Genomic DNA, 25,617 nt, shown 5'->3' with positions numbered 1-25,617 from the left:
GCAGTGTGACTCACGCCACGCTGGACACCGTGGGTTGGCTGGGCTGCCAGGCCCCAAGGTGAGCTGGGCACCATGGGCAGGGGTCCTGGCACCCTGACCAAACAGCTCCCTGGCAGGTGGTACCCTGGTTGTGAGGCACAGCACTGCCTGGTGGGGTTGGGGTGCCTGGGGACCCCCAAAGCTGGGCAGTGACAGCATCTCTCACTTCCCTTCCAGGGAGAAAAGGGCGACCCTGGAGAGCCGGTTTGTAGCCACCAGCAGCAGTGTGGGGGGAGAGCAGCAGGCTGGGGGGTCCCATCCCCACACCTGAGTGTGCACCCCTGAGCTGCCTTTGCTCCCCCAAAACCCTTCACCTCCCCTCGGGGCACGGGTCACTGGGTGGGGGAGGAGGGACACCATGGCACAAGCAGAGGCACACGTGTGCACACCTGCGCCAGCCATAAACATCCCCAGCAGACCCCAGAGCCACCCCCCAGCCTCAGCACAGGCTCTAACCCTGCCTCTCTCTGTGGCTCACCCAGGGGTGCTGCTATGGGGAGCACGGGTGCAAACCAGGGCACCTCCCCTTCCCCAGCTCTGGCAGCCAGCCCGGCTCCTGGGGGTCCATCAGCAGGTACCAGACGGTGAGTGGCCAGGGGATAGGGTGCCCAGGGACCCCAACCCAGCCTTGGGGACATGGTTCACCCCACAGGCAACATCACAGGACCCAGATGGGGTGGGAAAAGGAGAAGAAGAGAATGGAAATTAGAGAGAGGGAGGATGGAGATCAGTCTCAGTCTTCTCCCTCTTCCTTTTCAGGATGGCAAAGAGGAACCAGAGATTTACGGAGCGATCATCCCCCATGTGAGAGTCCCTGCCTGGCCCATGGCTGTGCTGTGTCCCCAGCCAGGGACATTCAGCCCTGGGAGGGGACAGGAGTGGGAACATGGGGGACATCAATTGGGTGTCACAGCTGCCCCCCTAAAAGGCAGCACCAAACCAGCCCAGTCCAATCTCCACACTGCTCTACTGCAGGGTCTTCGAGGTCCCCCTGGGAACCCCGGCCCCCCTGGGCCCCCCGGCCCCCCTGGCCCACCAGGTCTCCTCTACCTCAATGTAAGGCCCAGCACTGGTGTGCACACACCTGTGCCAGAGCACACACACGTGTGTGAGTGTGCACAGCACCAGGGCCTCCCCACACCTGCCTGTCTTTGGTTGCAGAGGATGCACCCCGTGCATGCCCAGCCGCCCTGCAAGCAACAGGTAAGCCACAGCCTCGCTGTCCCCAAGAGTGTCCCCGTCCCCTCCCTGTGTCCAGCAGCAGACACAGGCTCTGTTTGCCCTCACAGGCATCCACAGACCGCAGCTGGCCATCAGGTGAGGGCGTTTCCCAGGTGTTCTGGGGGCTCCAGCCTCCTTGAAGACTCCTTCCTTAAGTCTTCCTCCCTTGCCTGGGTGCTGGGACCATGCCAGCACGGGTCCCTGGCACCACTGCTAGCTCTCCCACCCACTCCCACCACATCCCATGGGGCCAGTTCCCATGAGAGCATCCAGGCCCTATTCTGGGACACCTTGTGACCCTCCACCATCTCTGGGCTCTCCAGATGCTGGTGTCCCTCAGGCAGAGCCATCGGACTCCCGCACTGATCTCCAGGTGCGTCCAGGCTGCAGCCCCGGGCAAACCCCCCTCAGCTGCCCCAGGCAAACCCCCCAGCAGGACCCTCACCCTCTGCCTCCCCCCAGCGCCAGACATGGGTTTTCAAGTCCAAGGAGCTGATGGTGAAGGCGAGCAGTGCTGTGCCCGAGGGGAGCCTGGTCTATGTGCGGGAAGGGAGCAACGCTTTCCTCCGGACCCCCACTGGCTGGAGCCGCCTCCTGGTACTGTGTGGGGTCTCTGGCAGGGCTGGAGGGGGCAGGATCCAGGGCTGGATGTGGCACTAGGGCAGCAGATCCCCAGGAAGGAGAGGATTCCCCCCTAACCTGTCCCTCTGTTTGTGTCATTGAGCAGCTGGAGGATCCCAAGTCCTTCTTGGCTGGTGATGACCCCTCTGCCTCCACCCCACAGTACCAGGTGAGGGGTGCAGGAGCTGCAGGGCCCACTTAAGTCCCTGTAAGGGAACAGAGCTCTCCTCTGCATGATGGAGTGGACAGACCTCACAGGACTGTTCTGTCCTTCTTCCACCTCTCCATCTAGGAGGTGAAGAGGCTGCAGCCAAGAGGTCCCAACACGCTGTCACCCATGCAGTCTCCAACAGACTCACTGGTGAGCCCTGCTGAGGGTCTGGCCATGCTGGGAGGGATGTGCCCTAGCAATGGGCTGGATGTCAGCAGGGCATGACCAGAGCCTGGGGTCGTGTTTGTTTGGGGAGGGCACACATATGGGTGTTCCCAGACTGACCTGAGCTGTGTTTTTGCAGGTCCAGAAGGAGGAGGAACAAGGGCTGCCCCAGGTTCTGCCAACCACCACGGCCCCACGGATCCCATCTGTAAGGAATGCCTGGCCCCAGGGTGGGGATGAGCAGCCAGTCATGGGTGCCCAGGGGACACACCCCAGTCCTGCCCAGCACTGCCAGGGGCTCACACCCCCTGGGAAGAGGGGAGCAGAGACCTCAATTCCTCCCTGCCACCCCCAGCTCCGCCTGGCTGCCCTCAACGTGCCCCTCTGGGGTGACATGAGCGGGATCCGGGGCGCTGACCTGCAGTGCTACCGGCAGTCCCAGGAGGCCGGGCTCTACGGAACCTTCCGGGCCTTCCTGTCAGCCCCCAGCCAGCAGCTGGTGTCCATCGTCAAGAGGACAGACAGGACCCTCCCCATCGTTAACCTGAAGGCAGGTACCCCTTCCCCAGGGGGCTGGGGGAGGCAAAGCCTCACAGCCCCCATGAGCTGCAGTGGGTGGGGGACCCCCACCCAGCCCTGGGGCTGTGCTCAGGGATTTGGGGAGCTGCCAGAACCGAGAGGATGGGGATTAGGGCATTCCCCTGGCCCCTGGCTCAGCAGCATTGCTCGTGCCCACAGGGGCAGCTGCTGGCCAAGTCCTGGAGCTCCCTCTTTGGGGGTGCTGCCCTGCGGGGTCCCATCTACTCCTTCAATGGGCGCAACGTCCTGGCAGATCCCCTCTGGTGAGTGTGGACAGGGTCCTGGAAGGATGCCCCTGTGGGGGGGGGGGGGGTCTGTGCTGGCTCCCTCCCTGCAGAAATGCAGGAGCAAAGAGCAGGGGTGCCCCTCTCACCCCATCCCCACCCACAGGCCCCGCCGGCTCGCCTGGCACGGCTCCACACCACGGGGTGGCCATGCCAGCCGGTGGGACTGCCAGGGCTGGCGCAACTCTGGCACAGCCCAGGGTATGGCCAGTGCCCTGGGGGAGGGCAGGCTGCTGGCTGGGCAGAGGCACAACTGCTCTGCACCGCTGGCCGTGCTCTGCATCGAGGTGGCTTTTCCTTACCGGCACATGTGGTGACAGCGGTGACACCTGAACAGCAGCTCCAGGCATTCTTGGGGGGCTGGGGAATGTCCCTGGGAGCACTGAGGGGACACAGAGTCCACAAGCAGATCCCTGTGCCATGGGGTAATGCTGGACTGTGCCTCCTACCCCCACTGGAGCCATCACCACCCAGAAATAAAAATAAAAAAATGTTGGTTTTTATGACACCATGCTTTATTCTGGGGGGACATGGCCAGCTGCAGCAAGGGGCTGAGGGGACTCACCCCGGAACGGGAGCAGGGGCTGGGAGCGGGCTCCAGTCCTCTTGGGGTTGGCAGTAACTGGGAGGGGACACACTGGCACAGGTCTCCATGTCAGTGAGGTCCCAGAACACAGCATGTTCCAGTACATCCCAGTGCCAGGTCTTCCTCAGTGTATTCCTGTGGGCTCCCGAGGCTTTCCCAGTGCATCCCAGTGGGTGTCCAGGCTCTGTCCAGTGTAACCCAGTGCGTGTCCAATGTCTGTCCAGTATATCCCAGTGGTTCCCAGTGTATCCCAGCATGTGTCCAAGCTCTGCCCAGTGTCCCAGTCCAACGGGTCCCAGTGAATCCCTGGGGCTTGCACAGTGTATAGCAGTACTTCAGTGGGTTCACAGGGTCTGCCCAGTGTATTCCAGTGTGTGTCGGGGTTTCCCAGTGTATCCCAGTATGTCCCAGTGTGTCCCATTATGTCCCATCGCCAACGGCAAACGGGCAGCCTCGGCACCCACCCTCTCGCTTCTCTATTGGTCAATCCAGCGGCCAATCTCACCACTCTCCCTCCCGACTGGCCGGTTTGAACGTGCGGTGCAGTCTCTGATTGGTCAGAGGGAGGGCAGAGCTCTAGCCGTGTGCCCGCCCCGCGCTGCGATTGGCAGAGCGTAGAGGGCCGCGGGCGCGGATTGGCTGCGTGTTTCGGCGGGACGAGCGGAGGTTTGAAGGGGACGTTGGCGCCGCCATCACCGCCTCAGCCGCTATCGCTGCCGCCACCGCCGCCACCGCCACCGCCACCGCCATGGAGCTCTCGCAGCCCCAGTCGCCCCTCCGGGTACGTCCTGCGACCGCTGCCTCCGACCCTGCCGGTTTTCGTGATTCCCCCCCCAACACCGTCCCCTCGGGGTCTCGGGCACCGGCAAGTTTTCCCCGGCCCCCCTCAGCGTCTCCCCGGGTACTTCGCAGCCCTCCGTGGGTCTCCTTCAGGGTCTCCCCGGGCCCCTCTCTCGGCCCTTTCCCCAGCCCTCACTCTCCTCAGATTCCCCGCTCCTCTGCGATTGCGGTCCTCTTCCACTGCCCGACCTGTTCCCCTCGTGTTCCCCTTGTGCTCCCCCTCACCGCCGCTGCCTGGCCCCCCACAGCCCACCAACGAGAACATCGTCGTGGGCAAGCCCGATGGCCCCAAGAAGCTCTCGGTGGAGCACATCTACCAGAAGAAGACGCAGCTGGAGCACATCCTGCTCCGGCCAGACACCTACATCGGCTCCGTGGAGCTCGTCACCCAGGTGGGAGCAGGGGGTAGCGGGGCTGAGCCCCCCGACCACCTCGGGGCAGGCGCGGAGTCTTTAGCAGCTGTTTACAAAGCACAAAGCATCCGCTTATCAATCACAAATGGCACAGAGGAGGGGTTGTACCTGGGCACTTACAAATTCCTTCTTTTTTTTTTTTTTTTTTTTTTCAGCAAATGTGGGTTTATGATGAAGGCATTGGCCTCAACTGCAGAGATGTGACCTTTGTGCCTGGATTGTACAAAATCTTTGATGAGATTCTGGGTAAGCTGACATCCATTGAGTCAGTGAGTGACAGGTTATTAACACGGGTTGAATGGAAGAAACTGGAGCTAAACATAAATTATCAAGAACTTATTAGCACTGCTTAATAGCAAGCTATTCATGGGAAACAAACAAAATGAAAAAATTCATAATTCCAATTACAAACCTGATTTTGTTCTGCCCAAAATTCTCCCTTTTATGTCAATGGTTGCACTGGAGGAATTCAGAGGTCATTTCCAACCTTCATAATTCCATGCTACCTTGTACTCCTCTTTTTAATTTACAAAGTATTTTCATGCTGAGGTGATTATTAGTAACACTGTAGTGAGTTTTCATGTTCATTCTACTGGAACACTTCATAGTTCATAGTTTTCCCTTGATTGAGAATGTAATGAAAAAACAAAATTCTCTTTCCTTTCTAGTCAATGCTGCAGACAACAAGCAGAGGGATAAAAACATGTCGTGCATTAAAGTCACAATTGATGTGTAAGTTTGGTTTCATTGTTGTTGGTTGCCTTCAGCTGTTCTGCAAAGCTGAGGTGGCACTGCAGGGCTGTGGGGCTGATCCGAGATAGCCCAAATTTAATTCACTAGCTGTGAAAGCCTTTCTCTCTGCTTAGTCCCCTGGTCTTTCGCAGAGGGCTGACTGGGGAAACAGCTGCTCTTTTGTTGCTGTGGTTTTCCACCTCTTCCTCTCTCTGTTTATCTTGATTGAGCACAGACAGGGGTTGGGTGTGTGGGTCCATTTCAGAGCCAGCATGTGCAGATCTGGGCATTTCTGTGTTGCCTGTCCCCCCTCTGCTGGCAGCTGCTGCACTTGCTGAGCACAGATTTGTTCCTGGTGAAATGGTGCCTTTCCCCAGAGCCTTTTGGTGACTTCTTTCACAGCTCAGCCATTTGCAGCCTTAAAAACAGACTTTTCTTTCCCTCCCCAGAGAGAATAACACAATCAGTGTGTGGAACAATGGGAAAGGTATCCCAGTGGTTGAACACAAAGTGGAGAAGGTCTATGTGCCTGCTCTGATCTTTGGACAGCTGCTGACATCCAGCAACTACGATGACAATGAGAAGAAAGTCACAGGTGAGGAAGGCTCAGATATGCACTAATATCTCTGAGCAGCTCTAAGTGTGTGACCTGAACTAGAAAGGGCAGGAAGGGGGTCCTTGATGCAGTGTGAAAACTGAAAGAGGGGAAATTTAGGTGAGACATATGGAAGAAATTCCTCTCTGTGAGGGTGGTGAGGCCCTGGCACAGGTTGCCCAGAGAAGCTGTGCTGCTCCATCCCTGGAAGTGTCCAAGGCCAGGTTGGACAGGGCTTGAAGCAACCTGGGCTTTAAGGTCCCTTCCAACCCAAACTATTTTGTGATTCTATGAAAATGACATTTTGAATCTATCAGAGAAGTCTCTGTGCTCTCTTTAATCATTACAACAGTGCAAACATGGGAACAGGGAAAACTGTCTTTGAATATTCTCTTAAACCCTAATTAAATCAAAGTTTGTAGTTGCATACTGAGCTTGTTGAATATTGTTGCTTGTTGACAGTTGTCTTTGGATTGGGCAGACATTGACAAACTCCAGTTAGTCTGGATTCTTTTAGATGGTTTTGGACAAAGAGAATAACACAAGTCTGTATTCCTTCTAATTCCAGGGGGGAGAAATGGTTATGGAGCCAAACTGTGCAACATATTCAGCACAAAATTTACTGTGGAAACTGGATGTCGTGAATACAAAAAGTTATTCAAGCAGGTAGGAGCACTTTTCTTTCCAAGGAGTTTATACCTGAGGTTTTCAAATGAGACCCTCAGGTTTTGGTTCAAAACTCTAGTTCAGTGTAATTAGAGTAAATTTGACCCACAAAATGTAATTCAAAGGAATAATGAAATTAGCAGACAGCATCAGAATCTGGTTTTTAACCAGAGTTTTTGTTTAATTTAAAGATATCTAAAACACAAAAACCATCTTACTGCTTTTAAAAACCAAGGTAGTTATATGTGTGTGTTTGACTTGCAACTCACCAAAGCTCCTTTCCTCAGACCTGGACAGACAACATGGGAAAGGCTGGAGAAATGAAGCTGAAATACTTTGATGGAGATGATTACACCTGTGTCACTTTCCAACCTGATCTGTCCAAATTCAAAATGACTGTTCTGGATAAGGACATTGTAGCACTGATGTCTCGAAGAGCTTATGATATTGCTGGATCCACAAAGGATGTCAAAGTTTTCCTGAATGGACAGAGGCTTCCTGTAAGTGAGCATTGAAAAAAACCACAAATATCTGCCTTTATTTTGTGCCATTTAACTAGTGAGATTCTTTTGAGGCCATTCCTGTCATCACACAGAGCAAAGGAACACACACAGGAGGGATTTTTTTGCAGGAGGATGTGAATTAAGTATTTATAGGAGCTATTATCAACCAGTTGTCTGCTCTCATCTGTGTGCAGGTGAAAGGATTCCGTAGCTATGTGGACCTCTATCTGAAGGATAAGGTCGATGAAACTGGGAATGCACTTAAAGTTATCCATGAGGAAGTCAATTCCCGATGGGAAGTGTGCTTGACTTTGAGTGAAAAAGGCTTCCAGCAAGTCAGTTTTGTTAACAGCATTGCCACCACAAAGGTAACTCCTCAGTGTGTTTAATAAAGCTAGTCCCATATTCTTCAACATTAATATTCTTGGTTATTTGTAAGCGTACACATGTTAGTGAAAAATAATGTTGTAAAGAATGCACTTAAGGTTTTAAATAGATATTTATAGTTTTGTGGGTTTTAGTGGCCTCAGTCTCAGGTCCTTGTCCCATTCTCCTCAGGGTGGCAGGCATGTTGATTATGTGGCTGACCAGCTCGTGACAAAAATCATTGATGTTGTGAAAAAGAAGAACAAAAACGGAGTTGGAGTGAAGCCTTTCCAGGTACAGTGTCAGAATTTTCCAGGTGGGAAGCACAACTTGAGCATTACTGCAAATTGTAACTTCAGCTTAATGCACAGCTGCATTAATTAATAACACATTGGCAGATAATATGTAGAAGATTGCTAATTATAGAAGGCTCATATTGTCCAGTTTAAGCCATTAACTTCCCTTTACGAGTCAGTGTAGGTGCACTAAACCTCACTATCTGTTAGATTACAGATGGAGAGATGCCAATTCCTTGACATCCCAAATCATCTAACACTTCATGAATGTTCATTAGCTGTTCAAAATTAACAAAATATCTACAAAAATTCCAAGCCCTACAGTGCTGAGTGTTCCCTCACTGTACAGTGTGTGATCCTTGTTGTATTTAACTACAGGTGAAGAACCACATGTGGATTTTTGTGAATGCCTTAATTGAAAATCCAACCTTTGACTCTCAGACTAAGGAGAACATGACTCTGCAGGCAAAGAACTTCGGCTCTACCTGTAAACTGAGTGAAAAATTCATTAAGGGTGTAAGTCCTGATGTACATGGACAGTCAAGATGTCTGTAAAAAATACATAACAAAAGTTTCTGTAATTGCTGAGGCTCTTCCCACAACTTTGGATTGCATTTTATATTGCAGGCAGTTGGCTGTGGCATTGTTGAAAGTATCCTAAATTGGGTAAAATTTAAAGCTCAGAACCAGCTGAATAAGAAATGTTCAGCTGTGAAACACTCCAAGATTAAGGGTGTTCCTAAACTGGATGATGCCAACGATGCTGGTAAGTGTTTGACATCCTTTGTAACCAGTTCATTGAAAAACAGTTAAAACTTGTTCCTTGAACAAAAGATTTGTCTCCTAAGGAGAAGTGAAAAGAGAAAACCTGTCATTATAGTTTTACTCCCATTTTGCAGTCCCATTTACTACTATTATCCCCATTTACTGTGTGCAGTGCCAAAAAAACTGCCTTAAAAGATTATTTATACTTGTTCAGTCGTGAATGTGCAGCCTTGGATTTCATTTCTTAAGCAGAAAACTGACTCGATTTTCTTCTTTTTTAGGCAGCAAGAATTCTTTAGATTGTACACTGATCCTGACTGAGGGAGACTCAGCCAAAACTCTGGCTGTCTCTGGTCTGGGAGTGGTTGGTAGAGACAAATATGGAGTATTTCCTCTTCGTGGGAAAATCCTCAATGTCAGGGAAGCTTCTCATAAGCAGGTTGGTTGGAAAATGGTTACAGTTAAGAGGTGGAAGGTGTGGTGATTTGTGCAATGAGTTGGTGCAGCTGCACCTGGAGCACTGGAACTCCAAAGAGCAGTGCCTTAAACACCTGAGTCTTCGCTCACCTTGAGCCTGCCTCACTGGTTGAGTAGGAATATTGATTAAGTCCTGTTCAGTGATTTGCCTGTGGGGATAATATTCATGTTGTGGACTGGGAAATGTTTTGAATTATCTAGAGTAATTTAACCATTAGAAATTACAAGTTTCTAAAGAGGAAAAAAAAAACCCAGCAGGACAGAACTCAGCCAATGATCCATTTATGGATAACTTTATACTTTCTTGAGCTACATTTTGAGTCTGAAAGACAAGTTTTTATTCTGTGTGATCTCTTTCAGATTATGGAAAATGCTGAAATCAACAACATCATCAAGATTGTGGGTTTGCAGTATAAAAAGAACTATGAAGATCAAGAATCTTTAAAAAGTCTTCGCTATGGAAAAATTATGATCATGACAGATCAGGTTAGGTTCATTAAAATTGAAAGTTGGGAGAGGATAACAATTAGCACTTAAATAAAGAGATAGGAAGAAAATATTTCTCTAACTCCTGCTATTGTTGCACCCAGTTCTCTGTGTTCTTTTTTCCCATTTTATATTCTTGTGGGTCAAAATGTCTTTTCAGCCCCAAAAAAAGTAAAATGGTGAGTTACATCAAACAGCCAAACACTGTCTTGTCTCTCCATTCTGCTGATTCAAAGTCCTTGACCAGTCCTTGACACCTTTTTTCACCAAGAATACCTTTTCTGTTTCTCTTAATTTTCAGCAATTAACACATGGCCACCTTTTTAGAGGTGAAAGTTAATAGGGTCAGTTAGCTGGAATTACAGAGTTAAACGAACAATTGTCATTTCCACCATTCCATGATAAAATATGGTTTGTTTTTTTCTTTTATAATTCAGGATCAGGATGGATCACACATCAAAGGTTTGCTGATTAACTTCATCCATCACAATTGGCCATCTCTTCTAAGACACAATTTTTTGGAGGAATTCATTACTCCCATCATAAAGGTGAGGGCTGGGGGAGGATGAGGTGAATGACTGAGGATCCATTGCCCAAAAATGCCTTTCATTTCACAGTTAAAATGTTTGTCCATTGTAGGCTTTTAAAAACAAAGAAGAAATTGCATTCTACAGCATTCCTGAGTTTGAAGAATGGAAAGCCAATACACAGAACTACAACTCATGGAAAATCAAGTACTACAAAGGTTTGTAAAAACTTAATGTGGTGAAACTGATCCAAGTGAGAGCATTGATGATTTGATGCAGTCAATCCTGCTTTGCAGGAAAGATTTGGACTGGGTGTCCTCCAAGTCTCTTCCCTCCTATGATATTCCAATTAGATTTCAGGTTTCTACAGGAATTACAGACAAAATCCAAAACCACTACATGCCACTGCTCACTTAATTGTGATTTTTATGACTTTTGTGATACATCTTGTTTTGAAGTAACTTAAGATTTCAGCAAGTCATCTTCACATTGTATGTTCATATGATGCATCAGAAAAACTGGGCATAGCAAAATATTTCTTTGAATTGGAACTTAATTTAGGCAAAAAGTCGTTAGGATTACCTCTCCTGTCCCTGCAGGTTTGGGTACCAGCACGTCAAAGGAGGCCAAAGAATACTTTGCAGATATGGCAAAACACCGAATTGGCTTCAAATATTCTGGGCCTGAAGATGATGCTGCGATCACCCTGGTAACTAACACTTGATTTAATTGCTGACTTGCTACCTTTGGTATTTCACCTTGTAGAGTGCTCTGTATTTTCTCTTAAAATGCTCTTGGAGGCCTTTGGGCTGGAGACAATCTCTGTGTTACCAAGGCTACAGCTTTAGTAGAACCAGAAGCAGCGAATCTGCCCCTCAACCTCAGGGCAAGAGTACCCTTTTAGTGATGGGCTTTAAATATAGCTTGGAACAAACTGATCACTACAAACCAATTGACATTTTCAGACACAATAGTAAATATTCCTTCAGCATTTTTTCTGTGTATTTCCTACAGTTTTCTCCAATTTAGATCTCCCCTTCCTCCCCCAGTGCAAAGTGGTGGATTAAAATAGTTCTTGTTTCTGTGAACTTCACCTTAGCTGGTCTTTGATTCTTAAATATTCAGAGTTGTTAGTCAATGTCAAAAAATTAAGTTCTTCCCCAAAATATTAATTTCCCCTAAAATCTGCTTTAGTCTTCTGTTATTACATTAAAAATCTATAAATTTAAACCTAACTACTCTGTCTTCTACAGAGTGGTGGAAATTATGCTCTTAATATGTTTAGCTGCAGAACCCTTTTATTGCATTTCTTGGGCTCTTAAATCAGCCTGTTTAGCATGTTGTTCTCCTGGGTAAGCTCTTCCTTTTTCTCAAGTGATCCAATAGTGCACAACCACAGAATGTTCTGGAATTGAGTTACTTTCCATTTTGTGACATGCAGGCCTTTAGCAAGAAGAAGATAGAAGAGCGAAAGGAGTGGCTGACTAATTTCATGGAGGATAGAAGACAACGGAAGCTGCATGGTCTACCAGAGGTAAAAGGTTTATGTTTATAAGGAAACTGGTTTCCAGTCTCTGCCTGGGGCTGTTCTCAGCTTCATCCCAGCACACCAGAGCTGCACACAGCTCAGTCAGTGAGTCAGGTCCGGATTATAGGACGTTGAAAACGTGTCAGGATTTTGCAGAGCAGCTTCTTCTCTCATCTTATCAGTGTAGCCTCATTGTCAATTATCCAACTGTCAACTTCATTTTTAACTCTCATCTTTCAAGTTACTGCATCAATAGGAAAATGCTAACACAAGCAGAGGCAAATGAAGTCTTTATTTTTCCCAAAATGGGGGAAATAATGCATCCTGGGAAGTGTTTCCCTTTGCCATGCAAAGGGTGTCAGCACTTGAGCTGTGTTTAGCTGGTCTTAAAAGGAGTTCCCATTTCAGTGAAACTAATCAAGAAACTGATTAGGCCCTGTTAAAATTAAGGCAATCTTCTCTCTGTTTTTTTTTTTGTTAGGAATACCTGTATGGGAAAAACACTGATTACCTGACATACAATGACTTCATCAACAAGGAGTTAGTGCTCTTCTCAAACTCAGATAATGAGAGATCAATCCCATCACTGGTTGATGGTAAGTGATTTCCAAGTCATGATTCTGCCTGGTGTATCCCCAGAACTGAGGAAATGGGTGTTTGATGTCACATCAGAGCCAGGGAACCTGCTGAGGTTTCAGGGTTGGTATCCTGAAGTCTGATTTCTGCTAAGGTATTTTCATCATTGGATGAAATGTCCATTTTGTAGTATATTATTGCCAGTACCTTGCTCAGCTGGTACAGAATCTTTAAATTGGTCTTGCATCTCTAGAGAGCCAAGTGCATCACATCACATGTTCTAACCATGAGGTCTTTTCTTTTTTCACACAGGTTTGAAGCCAGGCCAGAGGAAGGTTTTGTTCACCTGTTTCAAAAGAAATGATAAGCGAGAGGTGAAGGTTGCTCAGCTGGCTGGTTCTGTTGCTGAGATGTCCTCATACCATCATGGTGAGGTAAGAACCTGCCTGGGTGTGCAAAGCACTTAAAAGGAAAGGCAAAAAGCTCTTCTGTTGGTGTGAGTTACGATGCCTCTAAAGCAGAATTAGATGTTTGAGTGTGTACACCAAAGGCAAGTTGCTGTTTAGCTGTTTCCACAATTAATTCTTCACTGTTAATTTAATCTGACATTGGTCACTCTGCCTCTCCTGTCTGGACTTTGTGGGAACATAGTTCATTCAAAAGGTGGAACAAGGAAACCCTACTTAATTTGTGATGGACTTGGGCAGATGATAATAACCTTTCTGCTTGGGTCAGGAAAAGTTAAGCACTACCACAAGGTTCTCTGTGGAGACTGACAGAATCTTTCACTGGAGGTTTCAGAGCAGGTAGACAGCAACAGATAGAGACAAGGGTCATTAGCACATCCTTGAGTTTCCTCCAGTTTTCCATCAATTGAGTTTATCTTCTGTATCAGTTAAGTTCCTGGTGTGAATGTTGCCTTCCTTTGTCTATCCCCTGAACCATTCTGCATTGCACAGCTTTGCACCTTCTTTATTGCAGGCTGCTCTAATGATGACCATCATTAACTTGGCTCAAAACTTCGTGGGCAGCAACAACCTCAACTTGCTCCAGCCCATTGGTCAGTTTGGCACAAGGCTGCATGGAGGCAAAGACTCTGCCAGCCCTCGATACATCTTCACCATGCTCAGGTCAGCATTCCAAAGTTCTTACTGTCCTAAGGAACTCAATTTTACAGCAATTAGATTTTAAACTTTGGGCTATACTTGCATGCTCAGAGTAGCAACAACTGAAATGAGATGCAGGTGCTAGGGTTCATTATGGAAATGTGGCTATCATCACAGAGAATATGGAAATGGAAGCAGAACCAAAGGGAGAAATTTGGGTGAGATAATAAAAATTAGGAGGTTTCTTTTTCCATGGAGGTCATGTTCTGTAACAAGAATTTGGGCTTAAATTCCCTTCTCTGTTCCAGTCCCCTGGCACGCCTGGTGTTCCCACCAATGGATGACAACATCCTGAGGTTCCTCTATGATGACAACCAGCGTGTGGAGCCAGAGTGGTACATGCCCATCATTCCAATGGTGCTGGTCAATGGGGCTGAAGGGATTGGCACTGGCTGGGCCTGTAAAATCCCCAACTTTGATATCAGAGAAGTTGTTAACAATATCCGTCGGCTGATGGATGGAGAAGAGCCACTGCCAATGGTAAATAATATCATTAAAAAACAAATGTTTTTCTTCTTAGTTTATTGATCTCATACTGAGCATTTTATGAGCATGCTTAAAAAAAAAGAGGCATCCACACAAAGCTGAATCCAATGTTTTTTCTCTTCAGCTTCCCAGTTACAAGAATTTCAAAGGCACCATAGATGAGCTGGGGCCTAATCAGTATGTGATAAGTGGTGAAGTGTCCATCCTTGATTCTACAACCATCGAGATCACTGAGCTGCCTGTCAGAACATGGACACAGGTAATAAACAGGGAATCTGCTCTGGGGATGTACAGTTTGCTCTTTAAAGCAAAAAGTGAGTAGTGGTTTTTGGATCTGACTTTGTTTTTTTCCTCAGACATACAAAGAGCAGGTTCTGGAGCCAATGTTGAATGGGACTGAGAAGACCCCCCCTCTAATCACAGACTACAAAGAATATCACACAGACACCACGGTGAGGTTTGTGGTGAAGATGGCTGAAGATAAACTAGCAGAAGCCGAAGCTGTGGGGCTGCATAAGGTCTTCAAACTCCAAACAAGTTTAACATGCAACTCCATGGTATGTGACAGATTTTGCTGAAGGAATTTCTTGGTTTAACTCAGACTCTGTGGACAGCTGCAGTCGTTGCGTGAAACAAAAATCCTCTTTGGCAGTAACCTATTCACTTTGATTTTTCTGCTGTTACTGGTTTTAAATCAGCTTTCAAAGGTCAAGAGCCTGGCTTAGGAGGGGGTCCAGAGTGGATAGCTTGCCTGAAGGAGGCAAAATGATCTGAAATCACAGTTTGCAGAGCTCTGTGAGCCAGCAGCAGGGGCACTGAACGTCTGGTTCCTGACAATGTGTGAAGCTTTGATGCGAGATGCTTGTCCTGCACAGAGCTCTAAGATTGAAGTAACCTTAACTACTGCTTGTATTCAAGAACACTGGAATTCTAAAATTGTTTCTATGTCTGCTGTGCTCACAAACTGAAGTAGTTTCTAGAACAACACTGAGATTTGATCATTTGTAGATTAATAATTCAGTGGTGCCATCACACTGTGTTACAGGTAACTTTCAGCGGGTTTGGAATCAGTTTTATCATCATAACACGCATGTTCTTTCATTTTCCTCCAGGTTCTTTTTGACCATGTCGGCTTTCTCAAGAAATACGACTCTCCCCAGGACATTCTTAAGGAGTTCTTTGAACTCCGGCTCCGATATTACAGTCTGAGGAAGGAATGGCTCATTGGGATGCTGGGTGCTGAGTCTGCAAAGCTGAGCAACCAGGCTCGCTTCATCCTGGAGAAAATAGATGGCAAAATTGTGATTGGTATGTTGTTCTTGGGGACTGGGATTGGAACTGGGAGAAATGGGTGATCTCTTGAGCTCTGTCAGCACCCCCTCAGCCCCAGGCTGGTTTTTACAAACCACACCAGGGCTTATCTCTGTTCTTGTGACATCTAAGAGGAAAATGCTTCACAGAGTATCCTTGGTCTGTGTATTGTACACATAATAATGGCAATGGGATACTTATGCAGCTTTCCTGCTCTGTGTTTGAGAATTTTTGAGAGAATTTTTTTACAGTTTAGCAATGATTCCCATTTATTTCTGACTTGGTAGGAGTAAGAGTTAATTATTTGTGGATTTAGCAAGGGGCAGTGTTTGCTGTTAAATGCATTTTTAAGAATCTGTATCTCTCTCCATTATCTTTGTGAACCTCTGCAAAAATACTCCAAATCACATTCTCAGTGGACTGGGAGTTTCAAACTTAGATGATACTCAAGCAGCAGCATCTGAGAATCATGAGCTAGAAAAAAGAAGCAGATCTTTGTTCCCAACATTCACATTTTTCAATCAACTTTTCCCCCTCGGTGTAAAAGCCGGGCTGTGTTCCGCTGCCTTCACGGCCAGACAACGTGTCATAAGATGCTTTGTGGTTTGTGTCTGAAGGCAGCCCAGTAATCCCAGCAGCTCGAGTCTGTCTGACTGAACTCAGGAAGAGAAATAATTCCCCTGAAATGCATTTTCTTGGTTTTTTTTGTAATAAGTAGTTCCAAGGCTGGCAGAGCTGGTTTCATTTGTATTTGTGTCTCATGGTTGATGGTTTCTGATACCTTAAAAAGCAGCAAATTCCAGCTGAAGCATTTCCAGTGGTTGAGCACTTAGAGCATAAATTTCCCGGGTGATGTCTAATGAGGTGCGAGCTGTACCAAGCTATCAAGGGTTTCTTTCTCCACCTGATGTTTATACCATCATACCTTTTTTTCCCCAAGTTCAAAAACTACTTAAAACGGGGGAAATGCATGTATGGAAACAAAGAAAAATATTAACAGTTTTGGCTGGTACAGGACCAATGCTTCCCTGACAAATCTCCTGCTAAATAGGAGTTTTCCAGGTGTTGTTCAGACTCTTCCACATGTCCCAGCAGTGATGTGGAAAGGCTGGTTTGGAGCTCTGTAGGATGCTGAGCAGCTACAAACAGGCTCCAAACTGTAAAGCTCATCTGTCGCTCCTAACAGCAACTGGTAGCGGGCATTGAGTGACAATCCTGAAATGTCTGTTTGCAGAAAACAAACCCAAGAAAGAGCTGATTCAAGTTCTCATCCAGAGAGGGTACGAGTCTGATCCAGTGAAGGCTTGGAAGGAGGCTCAAAACAAGGTAATGCCTCAGTCATCCTCTGAATATGCCCAAACTGGCCCAGAGCTGTGAGGTTTTGTAATCCTTAGAGAGGCCCAAGTTGCTTCTCAATTAGCAGGATTCAAGAGCTTCCTTGTTTGATCAGTAGCCCTACCCATGTGTGTCAGGGTTTTTGTTGACTATGTTTCAAATCCACATTTAGGATGAAGAGGAGGGGGAGGAGGAAGACAGTGACAAAGAATCAGCTGCAGCCTCTGGCCCAGACTTCAACTACCTGCTGAACATGCCCCTGTGGTATCTGACCAAGGAGAAGAAAGATGAGCTCTGCAAGCAGAGGGATAACAAAGTAGGTGCCTTCCTTTCCTTATAAAAGCACTATATTTACAATATATTATGTGTTACACAGGTTATTTTTGGCTGGTGGGTTGCAATGTGTTACTAGTGATTATCTCTGATTTCCTTTAGGAAAAGGAGCTGGAAAACCTTAAGAGGAAGAGTCCCTCTGACCTGTGGAAGGAAGACCTTGCTGCCTTCATTGAAGAACTCGATGTATGTCAATGCTCAGTGCAGAAAATCAACTCCCTCTTCTTATCCACCAGCCAGCCCTTTATTGACTTTTGTATTTTTTTGTGTTATTTACGCTCCCCTCTGCAGGCAGTGGAGGCCAAGCAAGCACAGGATGAGAGTGCAGGGATTGTTGGCAAACCTTTGAAGGTGAAAGGAGGGAAAGCAAAGGTGAAGAAGGCCCAGCTGGCAGAAGTAATGCCATCCCCTCATGGCATCAGGGTTGTTCCTCGGATCACTGCTGAGATGAAGGCAGAGGCAGAGAAGAAAATTAAAAAGAAAGTAAAGGTAAAAAGAAACATTCCAAATGCTCCATCTTCCTTTACAACCTCTTCAATACAGTCCTAAAAAATGTGAGTCCTTGTTAGCTGGACTTGTCCAGTTGAAGCAGTTGTTCAGGGAGAGGGACAAGACCTCAGGGTTTGGAAACATTGAGAATAGGGGTGTCTCAGTCTGAAGGAGAACAGACTCACATATCAGGAGGTGGCTTAGAGGGAAATTTTTGGCACATTGCACTGCCAGGGACGGGCTGGTAGCTCAGAAAGGGGGGCAGATGCAAGTAAGGTTGTTCCAGGTGTCTTGGGAATTTGATAAACCCTCTAGCAGGCAGGAAGCACAGCCAGTACATTCCCTTCTCCAGAACAGCCTTTACATATCCAGCAATGCTTTCACCCACTTAATGCCATCATTGTTCTCTGTATCAAGGAGATAAAAAAGATTGAACTCTTTTTATAGGACTAGGTGAAATTGTGTCATTCAGCCATTTCCAACAGAGATCTGTAACCCATCCCTTCACCTGTTTGACCCTGGAAGCCACACAGGTCACTCTTTTCCTCCACATGATTCCACCCAACAGTTTTTCCAAATAACTCTCACTTTTGTTTTGATCCCACCCTGTCCTGCATCCCCATCCCCCCCAGAGCCAGCACACAGCAGCAGGACCAGAGTGCTCAGGAGTGGGGCCAGAGTTCCTGTTTTTGTTCAGGTTGGATTTTGCCTTTTAAGTCACCTGATTTGGGGGCAGATCCTATCCAGATCTGTCTGTAATCAGTTCTACACACAGTTTATTTTACAGACTTAGGTTTCTTGTACCACTTCTTTTACATGGATAAAAAGCAGCTCCTTCCTTCATTACCCCATGTGCCTCTTCTCTGTGAGCTGACTCACTGTTTGGTATCTGCTTGCATCTGCAGAGTGAAAAAACTGAATTTGATGAGAATCAGGATGAAAACACATCCGGAGAGAAGGAGACTGCAGACCTGAAGAAGAGATTAGGACAGAAGCTGAAGACTGAGCAAGGTAAATGCTTTGGTGTTACTCCCTCCAAGGAAAAGAGGGAAAGGGCTGTCAGTTTGGTTATCTGACCTCTCCCTGAAGGTGGTGAGCAACACCTAGGATCAGTAGTTTTGGAAAAACTAGGTGAGAAAGGGATCTTGGATAACAATCAAGCAGGATAGATTCCTATTTCTCTTTGTTTAAACCGGAATCCTCTGAATTCAATGTATTTCTAAACTGAGCTTGAATGCTGAGCCTGAACTATACATGGAAGTTTGCTGGTTCATCCTGCCTCCCAATATTTTTCAGGAGCTAAGAGACAGGCCACTCTGCCTTTCAAGCCATTAAAGAAAACCAAGAAACGAAACCCTTGGTCTGACTCAGGGTCTGATTCAGAGTCTGACTTTGAAGCACCTCCTCAAAGAGAGCGAGTGGTTCGCCAGGCAGCAGGTGAGTGAGGACATGGATGCAGGAGAAGGATGGTCCTCCTTGTGGAGAAGTAAATGGAACAGACTATATAGGGACCTCCCAGAGCCTCAGATCACATTTAGAAATCATCTTTAAAAGGCTTCTTTATTTTACTGTCTGAAACTATTAAATATTTCTACCGTTGGTGCACATTTTCAAGGAAAAGCAGAAATGGGCAACTAGAGAAATATGGCTATTTGGTTTAATTACACAACTGTCTTGGCACATTAAATGTGTTGTGGGTGAGGTTGGAAGACTCCAAATGACAGAACACACTTGTCATCTGGAGTCTTCTCCCTGGCAGACTCAGCATCTGCTTGTTTTTATTCAGATCTTTATTTTTTAATAACTGTAGCTAAAATATAGAAAAATAAACAGAGCTGCATATTGCCAAATGTATAAAATAACACATCTGTGTTCTTCCATCAGCCAAAGTCAAGCCCATAGTCATTTCGGACTCGAATCACTCCAGCTCAGATGAGGACTCTGAATTCCATGGTGACAGTGAAGGCAACTCTGAATTGGACACAAACTCTAAGAAAAAGGCTCCTCCCAAGCCCAAATCTGCTCCCAAGTGAGTATTTTTCCATAATCACTGGAAATTAGTTGTGCTTAATGCTACACAGAAGTTAAAAGCTTTTTTTTTTTTTTTAATTCCCCTATTTAGTGCCTCATAAACTGAATTAAAAACTTGGGGTTTTGTTTTCCAGGGAAACCACTGAAAAAGCAGCAAAAGCTCCCAAGCAAAAGGCAGTGCCAAGTGCTGTTCCTGGTGAGTGTGAGACCTCTAAACTACGTGGACTGCTCCATAATCCCTCAGCAGTGCACAGGGAAGAGCAGAGGGGATAATTTGGCTGTTTCAGGCTGACTGTCTGCTCTCCTTATCCCGTTCCAGTCCAAGATGTCCCTGAGGACAAGGTGAGCGAGGCTCCTGCAGCTCCATCCGTCCCAGTGCCGAGCACCAAGGCCGTGCCCAAAAAAACTACTGCAGCCAAGAAGGCTGGAGCCACCAAGGGTAAGGGCAGCTCAGCAACATCAGTTTTAGAGAACAATTATAATTCCTGTGGGAAACAGTCCGAGTGATTTCGCTCAGCGTTCCAGGGCCTGGGCAACTGGAGTTTGCATTTCAGCAAAGATCTGAGGTTTGTGGCAGAGGTTCTCTGGTTGTCATGTTTGAGGTCTGTTTCCAAACATATCGTGTTCTAGTTCATGTTGGACATGCTAGGAGGGAGGGAATTTTAGTTTGGGAACAGGAAAAGTGAATGCTTCCTACAGTGCTATGTAATACTTGGCAGGGATAATCCGAGTGGAATTTGTGTCTTGCAGTCAATGTCCTACTTCGTGTCTTTTTGGGAAGAAAGCAGGCAAGCTTTTGAGGGTAGTTTGATCTATTCAATGCTGGATCCATCTCATCCATCTCCAGCATTTGAGTCAGGGATTTTTAAACCCCAGACTTTGACACTGTTTTGTATATTCCAAGTGGAATCAACTTGGTGTTGATCCCAGCAGGAAAATAGTGTTACTTCCACTCCTAAAGTGAGAAAGCATGTTATCACTCAGAAATGGCCTGAAATGAGCTGAACTGGAAGTTGTGCTTCAAGATGCTCTTTTAGAAAGTGAAAATATAGGTAAGAAGGAATGAGTTGAGCATTTGGGAAATTCCTTCCTTGCTGTGCAGGATTTTGAAGGTCTGAGATGGGTTATGGAGCCTTGAGAGATCAGGGCTTTTCAATCTGAAATAGTAAATTGCTTTGGGGACGCTTTAATTTGATCCTCTAAATGTAGCAGAACTGAGCAGATAAACAACCTCATTCCTCACCATCTGTGGAAGAGAGATCTTTCTAGAAAACCCAGCTTCAAACGGAGCCGACCTGTGCGCTGACCCCACGGCAGCACGGAGCCTGTTTCTGTTGGAAGTAATTCCCAAGCTGGGAACGAGAGAGCAGCGAAACAGGGGTTTAACACCACGTTGTGTTCCAGACAACCAGCCCTCCATCATGGATATCCTGGCCAAGAAAAAGGCTGCACCCAAAGCCAAGCCAGCAGCCAAGGAGGGAGCCCTGCGCGCCGAGGGTGACAACGCCAAGGGGAGGAAAGCTGTGAAGAGGCAGCCAAGCTCTTTGGATTCGGATTCTGATTCGGATTTTGGGTCCAAGCCTGCCAAATCTGTTGTATCAAAGGTTTGTGCAACCAGGGAACCTCAGTGTGGGGTGGGTTCTTCTGTCAGGAAAAGCTGGTGGAGGTCAGACCTCTACCTGGGTGTGGAGAATGGGGAAAAGGGGGATCATAGAATCATGGAATATTCAGAGCTGGAAGTGACCCACAAGGATCAGGGTCCAACTCCCAGCCCTGCACAGGACACCCCAACAATCCCACCCTGTGCTGTGAGCGTTGTCCAAACACTCCTGGAGCTGTGTCAGCCTTGGGGCTGTGACCATTCCCTGGGCAGTGCCTGAGCACCCTCTGGGATAAGAACCTTTCCCCTATAAGGGTCAGACAACCCAGATCCTTGGTCTGCTCCCACCATCCCCATAGCACAGCAGGCGTGTGGTGCAGATTGTGTTTCCTGTGGGTGCTCAGATCCATGATTCCTTTCCTGCTTTCCCTCCAGAAATCCAAGGTAGAGGAAGACACCTTCACCAGTGACTCTGGTGATGAAAGACCTGCACCTCAGCCCCGTGCCAGGCCTGGCCGTGCCAAAAAACCCGTCCAGTACCTGGAGGAGTCCTCTGAGGATGATCTATTTTGAGTTCTTAGGAAAGTTTTAAACTCCAGATCCACAACAAACCTTCAGCAGTGCTCCAGAGCTCCCACCAAAGACCATCTCAGTCTAGGAAATCTTTACCAAATGTGAGCCACCCCAAAACTGTTCATTACTGGTGAACACAGCTCATTCTTTCTTTGGTTTTAAATAAGTTAGATTTGTTTAAACAGAAACATCCCCTTTTTGGTGAACACTGGAGCCACGTGCCCAGCAAGTGCTGCCATACTTCCCTCTTCCCCATTATTTGACACTTTGTGGTCATTTTAGTGTTAAAGTTGACTTTAGAACATGCCAAATCCTTAAAAATTTATACATCGCTCTTGAAATATCTTATAGTACTAAAATGCATTAATTTTGAATTCTATCACCCAACACAGGTGAGCAGAAGTCATTTTTCCAGCACTATTCCTTCACTATGTAAATATTTCTGTGTTTGTTCTTGTCCCGAGTTTGTTTGAGTATTTGTCTAATAAAAGTGTTTTTACTTCTTTTTTTCATTTCTCCATGAGTTTTTTGGAAAACAACTGCAGAGCTTTTGCTAAGCCCTCCCTCTGTCAGAGCAAAGGGCTTGGCTCTAGCTCTGGGGGTGCTGGGCTGGTTGGCCACTTCCCCACTGGCTGTGGCCACTGTGGCTCCACAGCTGAATTCTTGTGAACACCCCTGTGGTCCCCAGCACGGGGGGAGCTGCTTGCCCAGAGCAGCTGTGGTTGCCCCATCCCTGGAAGTGTCCAAGGCCAGGCTGGAGCATCCTGCTCTAGTGGAAGGTGTCCCTGCCTATGGAAGGGGATGGGACTGGAGGAGCTCGAAGCTCCCTTCCCATCCAAACCATGCCATGATTCCATGAAAGCCCAGGGCCCCCCGTGCTATCGGTGCTTTGCTGGAACCCAGTCAAGTGTGGAAAGCGCTGTCAGATTTTCCACTGGCTCTGGAGAGCGTCTCCGGCGCGTCCCCTGCGCGGGCCGGGCTATTTACAGCTCCTCTTGCTGCACAACACCCAGGAGAGCCACGGGTGGGCTGTGGGGCTGCTCTCTGAACTCTGGCATCATCCTATTGTGGATGGAGAGCTCTGGGAACGCAGAGTGGGCCACGGAGACCATATCAGGAGTCTCCTATCCCAAAACCTTGGATGGGGTGCTGGGGATGATGGATGGAAGCTGGGCTCTGGGGCATCAGGCACTTACCCACGCTGGGCATTGCATGAGGGGGGTCTGAGGGTGACCTGTGCTGGCCTGGGCTCTGCTCCCATTAGTGGAAAGGGGATTTGAGGGCTCACCAAATGCTGTCAGCACTGGGCAGGGGCTGGCAGGAGCCCTGGCCATGCCACACAGGATTTTGTAGGGATTAGCCTACATGTGCCAGAGCTGGGGACAACCTGGGAAGATGCATGGGACCCCCAACAGCCCTGGCACAGCGTCCTGAGGCAGAGGGGGCTGGTGCCAGCCATGAGCATCCCCCAGGCACTGCAGGGCTGGGTGTACCCAAGCTCTGATGTGTCAGGGGGGTGATGCCAGCAAGGGGGGGGGGGGTCTTTTGGGGACCAAGCGCTGTGGCCTGGGGACCCCGAGGCCCTCTGGGTTTGGGAAGGACAAAAGTTTGGGGGCATTTCTGCACTGGGGGGCCCACCACCCCTGTCTCAACCTGGGAGCTGCTGGCCCTGGGCAGGGCAGCTTTTGTCCTTGAGCCCCACCGGCAGTGCTGAGCCCTTCCCTCCCTCCAGGCGCCCCTGCGGGTGCTCTGTCCCTTTAAAAGGACTCCAGGCGTGGCTGTGGGACCATTATCCCATCCCAGCTGGACAAAGAGACCGGACAGTCCTGGACGGCCCTGGACAGCCGGCGCCAGCAGCGCTGGCACACCGTGGACCGCAGCCCACGCAGGTACGGGGCTGTTGTGGGTGGGCCACAGCTCAGCCAGGCCGAGCTGTGCAGGGGACTGGGGATGGGGAATCTGCTGGTCCTGCCCCTGTTGGTGTCCTTGGACCCATCGCTGGGGGAGCGAGTCCTGGGCACAGCGGGTGCCTGGGGACACACTTGGCAGTGCCTGGGCACCCTCCCGTGAGCGGGCACGCCGTGGTGCCTTTGGGAATGGTGGGATGATGGAGAGCTGGAGGGGCCGTGCTGCCACCAGGGTCCGACCCGGCGGTCACTGCGTCCCCCCCAGCGCTAACCCCGCTCCCGCAGCGCGGCCATGGGCGAGTGGGGCTTCCTGAGCTCGCTGCTGGACGCCGTGCAGGAGCACTCGCCCATGGTGGGCCGGTTCTGGCTGGTGGTGATGCTCCTCTTCCGCATCCTGGTCCTGGCCACCGTGGGCAGCGACGTCTTCGAGGACGAGCAAGAGGAGTTCGTGTGTAACACGCAGCAGCCGGGCTGCAAACCCGTGTGCTACGACGCTGCCTTCCCCATCTCCCACTATCGCTTCCTCGTCTTCCACGTCGTCGTGCTCTCGGCGCCCGCCGCCCTCTTCGTCATCTTCGCCGTACACCAGGCGGCCAAGCCGGGGCGCGGGGGGGCTCCCGGCCAGCGCGCCCGCCGCCTCCAGCCCTTCTACGTGGGCAGCGTGGTGGCTCGGATCGCCGCCGAGCTGGGCTTCCTGCTGGGCCAGGCGCTGCTCTACGGCTTCAGGGTGCAGCCGCTCTTCGTGTGCCGCCGCCGGCCCTGCCCGCACCGAGTCGATTGCTTCGTCTCCCGCCCCACCGAGAAAACTGTCTTCATCCACTTCTACTTCGTGGTGGGGCTGGTGTCGGCGCTGCTCAGCCTGGCCGAGCTCGCCCACCTCCTGCGCAAGGGGCCCCCGGCCCGGCCCGGCTGCTGCCACCGGCCGCAGGAGAGGGGCCCGGCGCCCGGGGGGGCTGCGGAGGGACCCCACCCGCGGGGGGACCTCACCGTGTGACCCGGCTGGGACGAGCTGTGGCCGGTGTCAGCCCGGCGGTGACAGCGGATCCCCCGGCCCCAGAGGGATCTCGGCCCTCGCCGTGCCAGGGAATCTGCTCCGGGCCGGGCTGGGCTGTGCCCCGGTGCCCCCGGTGCCCCCCGCTTCCTGTTGTGGGCGGCGAACAGGGCTCACCCGGCAGCTGCTGGAAAAAAAAAAATACGGACAAAAAGAAAATAAACAGGTCCCATCCCTGCACAGTGGCAGGAACACCCCTGACCCCCCAGCCCAGCATGGGAGGGCCAGGGCTGCCCCCAAACCCTGTGCTGGGAGTGCCACAAATGCATCAGGGCTGGCCCCTGGCATAGAGGGACATGACTGTGGCCTCAAGGATGGGAAGATCAGAGCTTTAGGGTATTGGGGGGGACCCCAAAGGGTTTTGTCCCAGTCTTTGGGGATGACCAGACAGGGAAAGCATATGGGGGGCCCTGGGCTGCCCTCCTGCAGCAAAGAACATCCCCCCCCCTCAAAGGGGTCTTAGGGTGCCACAGCCTGACCATCTCCTCCCCACCCCTGCTCCCCCTCCTCCCCTGGTACTCCCACAAGAATAACGAGCCAGGCACTAGAATAAATAAACTTTATTCTGGAGCCAGCCCCCCCTGTCCCCCCCCTCCCCGTCCTCCCCGTGCCGGCAGGGCCGGGCCCCCCATCCCCGCGAGGCCGGGACTGGCACCACCCTGTGCCCCCCACAGTCCCCTCCCTGCCTGGGGGGCCGGGGCAGGGCCCGCCCGGTGCCCCCCGACTCTAAATCCACTAAAATCTCAACAACAACAACAAAAAAAAAAGGAATTTAATAATAATAAACCGTGTGCCCCCCCTCCCCCTCCCCCGGCTGCGCCCGCCGTGCCCCCTCCACCTGCACAGGCCTAAAAACCCC

At 49.3% G+C, this 25,617-nt stretch overlaps 2 protein-coding genes across 2 annotated transcripts; both read left to right on the top strand.

Annotated features, from left to right (window-relative positions):
• Positions 1–4,360: 4,360 nt before the first annotated feature.
• Positions 4,361–22,307, top strand: TOP2A (DNA topoisomerase II alpha). Its single transcript, XM_018921463.3, has 35 exons — positions 4,361–4,487; positions 4,795–4,938; positions 5,115–5,205; positions 5,628–5,691; positions 6,141–6,286; positions 6,855–6,952; positions 7,240–7,452; positions 7,650–7,823; positions 8,014–8,115; positions 8,496–8,633; positions 8,745–8,883; positions 9,164–9,321; positions 9,720–9,845; positions 10,283–10,393; positions 10,485–10,590; positions 10,972–11,081; positions 11,814–11,906; positions 12,382–12,496; positions 12,789–12,910; positions 13,458–13,606; positions 13,891–14,122; positions 14,253–14,387; positions 14,485–14,685; positions 15,241–15,436; positions 16,674–16,765; positions 16,947–17,090; positions 17,210–17,293; positions 17,399–17,596; positions 18,502–18,607; positions 18,893–19,033; positions 19,481–19,625; positions 19,762–19,823; positions 19,947–20,066; positions 21,032–21,231; positions 21,663–22,307. Exons 1-35 carry the CDS (start codon positions 4,455–4,457, stop codon positions 21,798–21,800), a joined length of 4,626 nt encoding a protein of 1,541 aa, XP_018777008.2. The 5' UTR covers positions 4,361–4,454; the 3' UTR covers positions 21,801–22,307.
• Positions 22,308–23,999: 1,692 nt separating this feature from the next.
• Positions 24,000–24,701, top strand: GJD3 (gap junction protein delta 3). The gene has a single exon (XM_009096679.3). The coding sequence runs from the start codon at positions 24,000–24,002 to the stop codon at positions 24,699–24,701; it is 702 nt and encodes a 233-aa protein (XP_009094927.2).
• The last annotated feature ends 916 nt before the right edge of the window (positions 24,702–25,617 follow it).

The sequence above is a fragment of the Serinus canaria genome, chromosome 27, assembly GCF_022539315.1.
Source record: "Serinus canaria isolate serCan28SL12 chromosome 27, serCan2020, whole genome shotgun sequence".
In the NCBI taxonomy this organism is placed as follows: Eukaryota; Metazoa; Chordata; class Aves; order Passeriformes; family Fringillidae; genus Serinus; species Serinus canaria.
This window is presented reverse-complemented; position numbering and strand designations above follow the sequence as displayed.

Excerpts from the sequence above, each read along its gene's own strand:
- TOP2A (XM_018921463.3), top strand. The coding sequence starts at position 4,455 with ATGGAGCTCTCGCAGCCCCAGTCGCCCCTCCGG. Across the intron at positions 4,488-4,794 it reads AGCCCCAGTCGCCCCTCCGG|CCCACCAACGAGAACATCGT; the intron begins GTACGTCCTGCG and ends GGCCCCCCACAG. Across the intron at positions 9,846-10,282 it reads TTATGATCATGACAGATCAG|GATCAGGATGGATCACACAT; the intron begins GTTAGGTTCATT and ends TTTATAATTCAG.
- GJD3 (XM_009096679.3), top strand. The coding sequence starts at position 24,000 with ATGGGCGAGTGGGGCTTCCTGAGCTCGCTGCTGGACGCCGTGCAGGAG.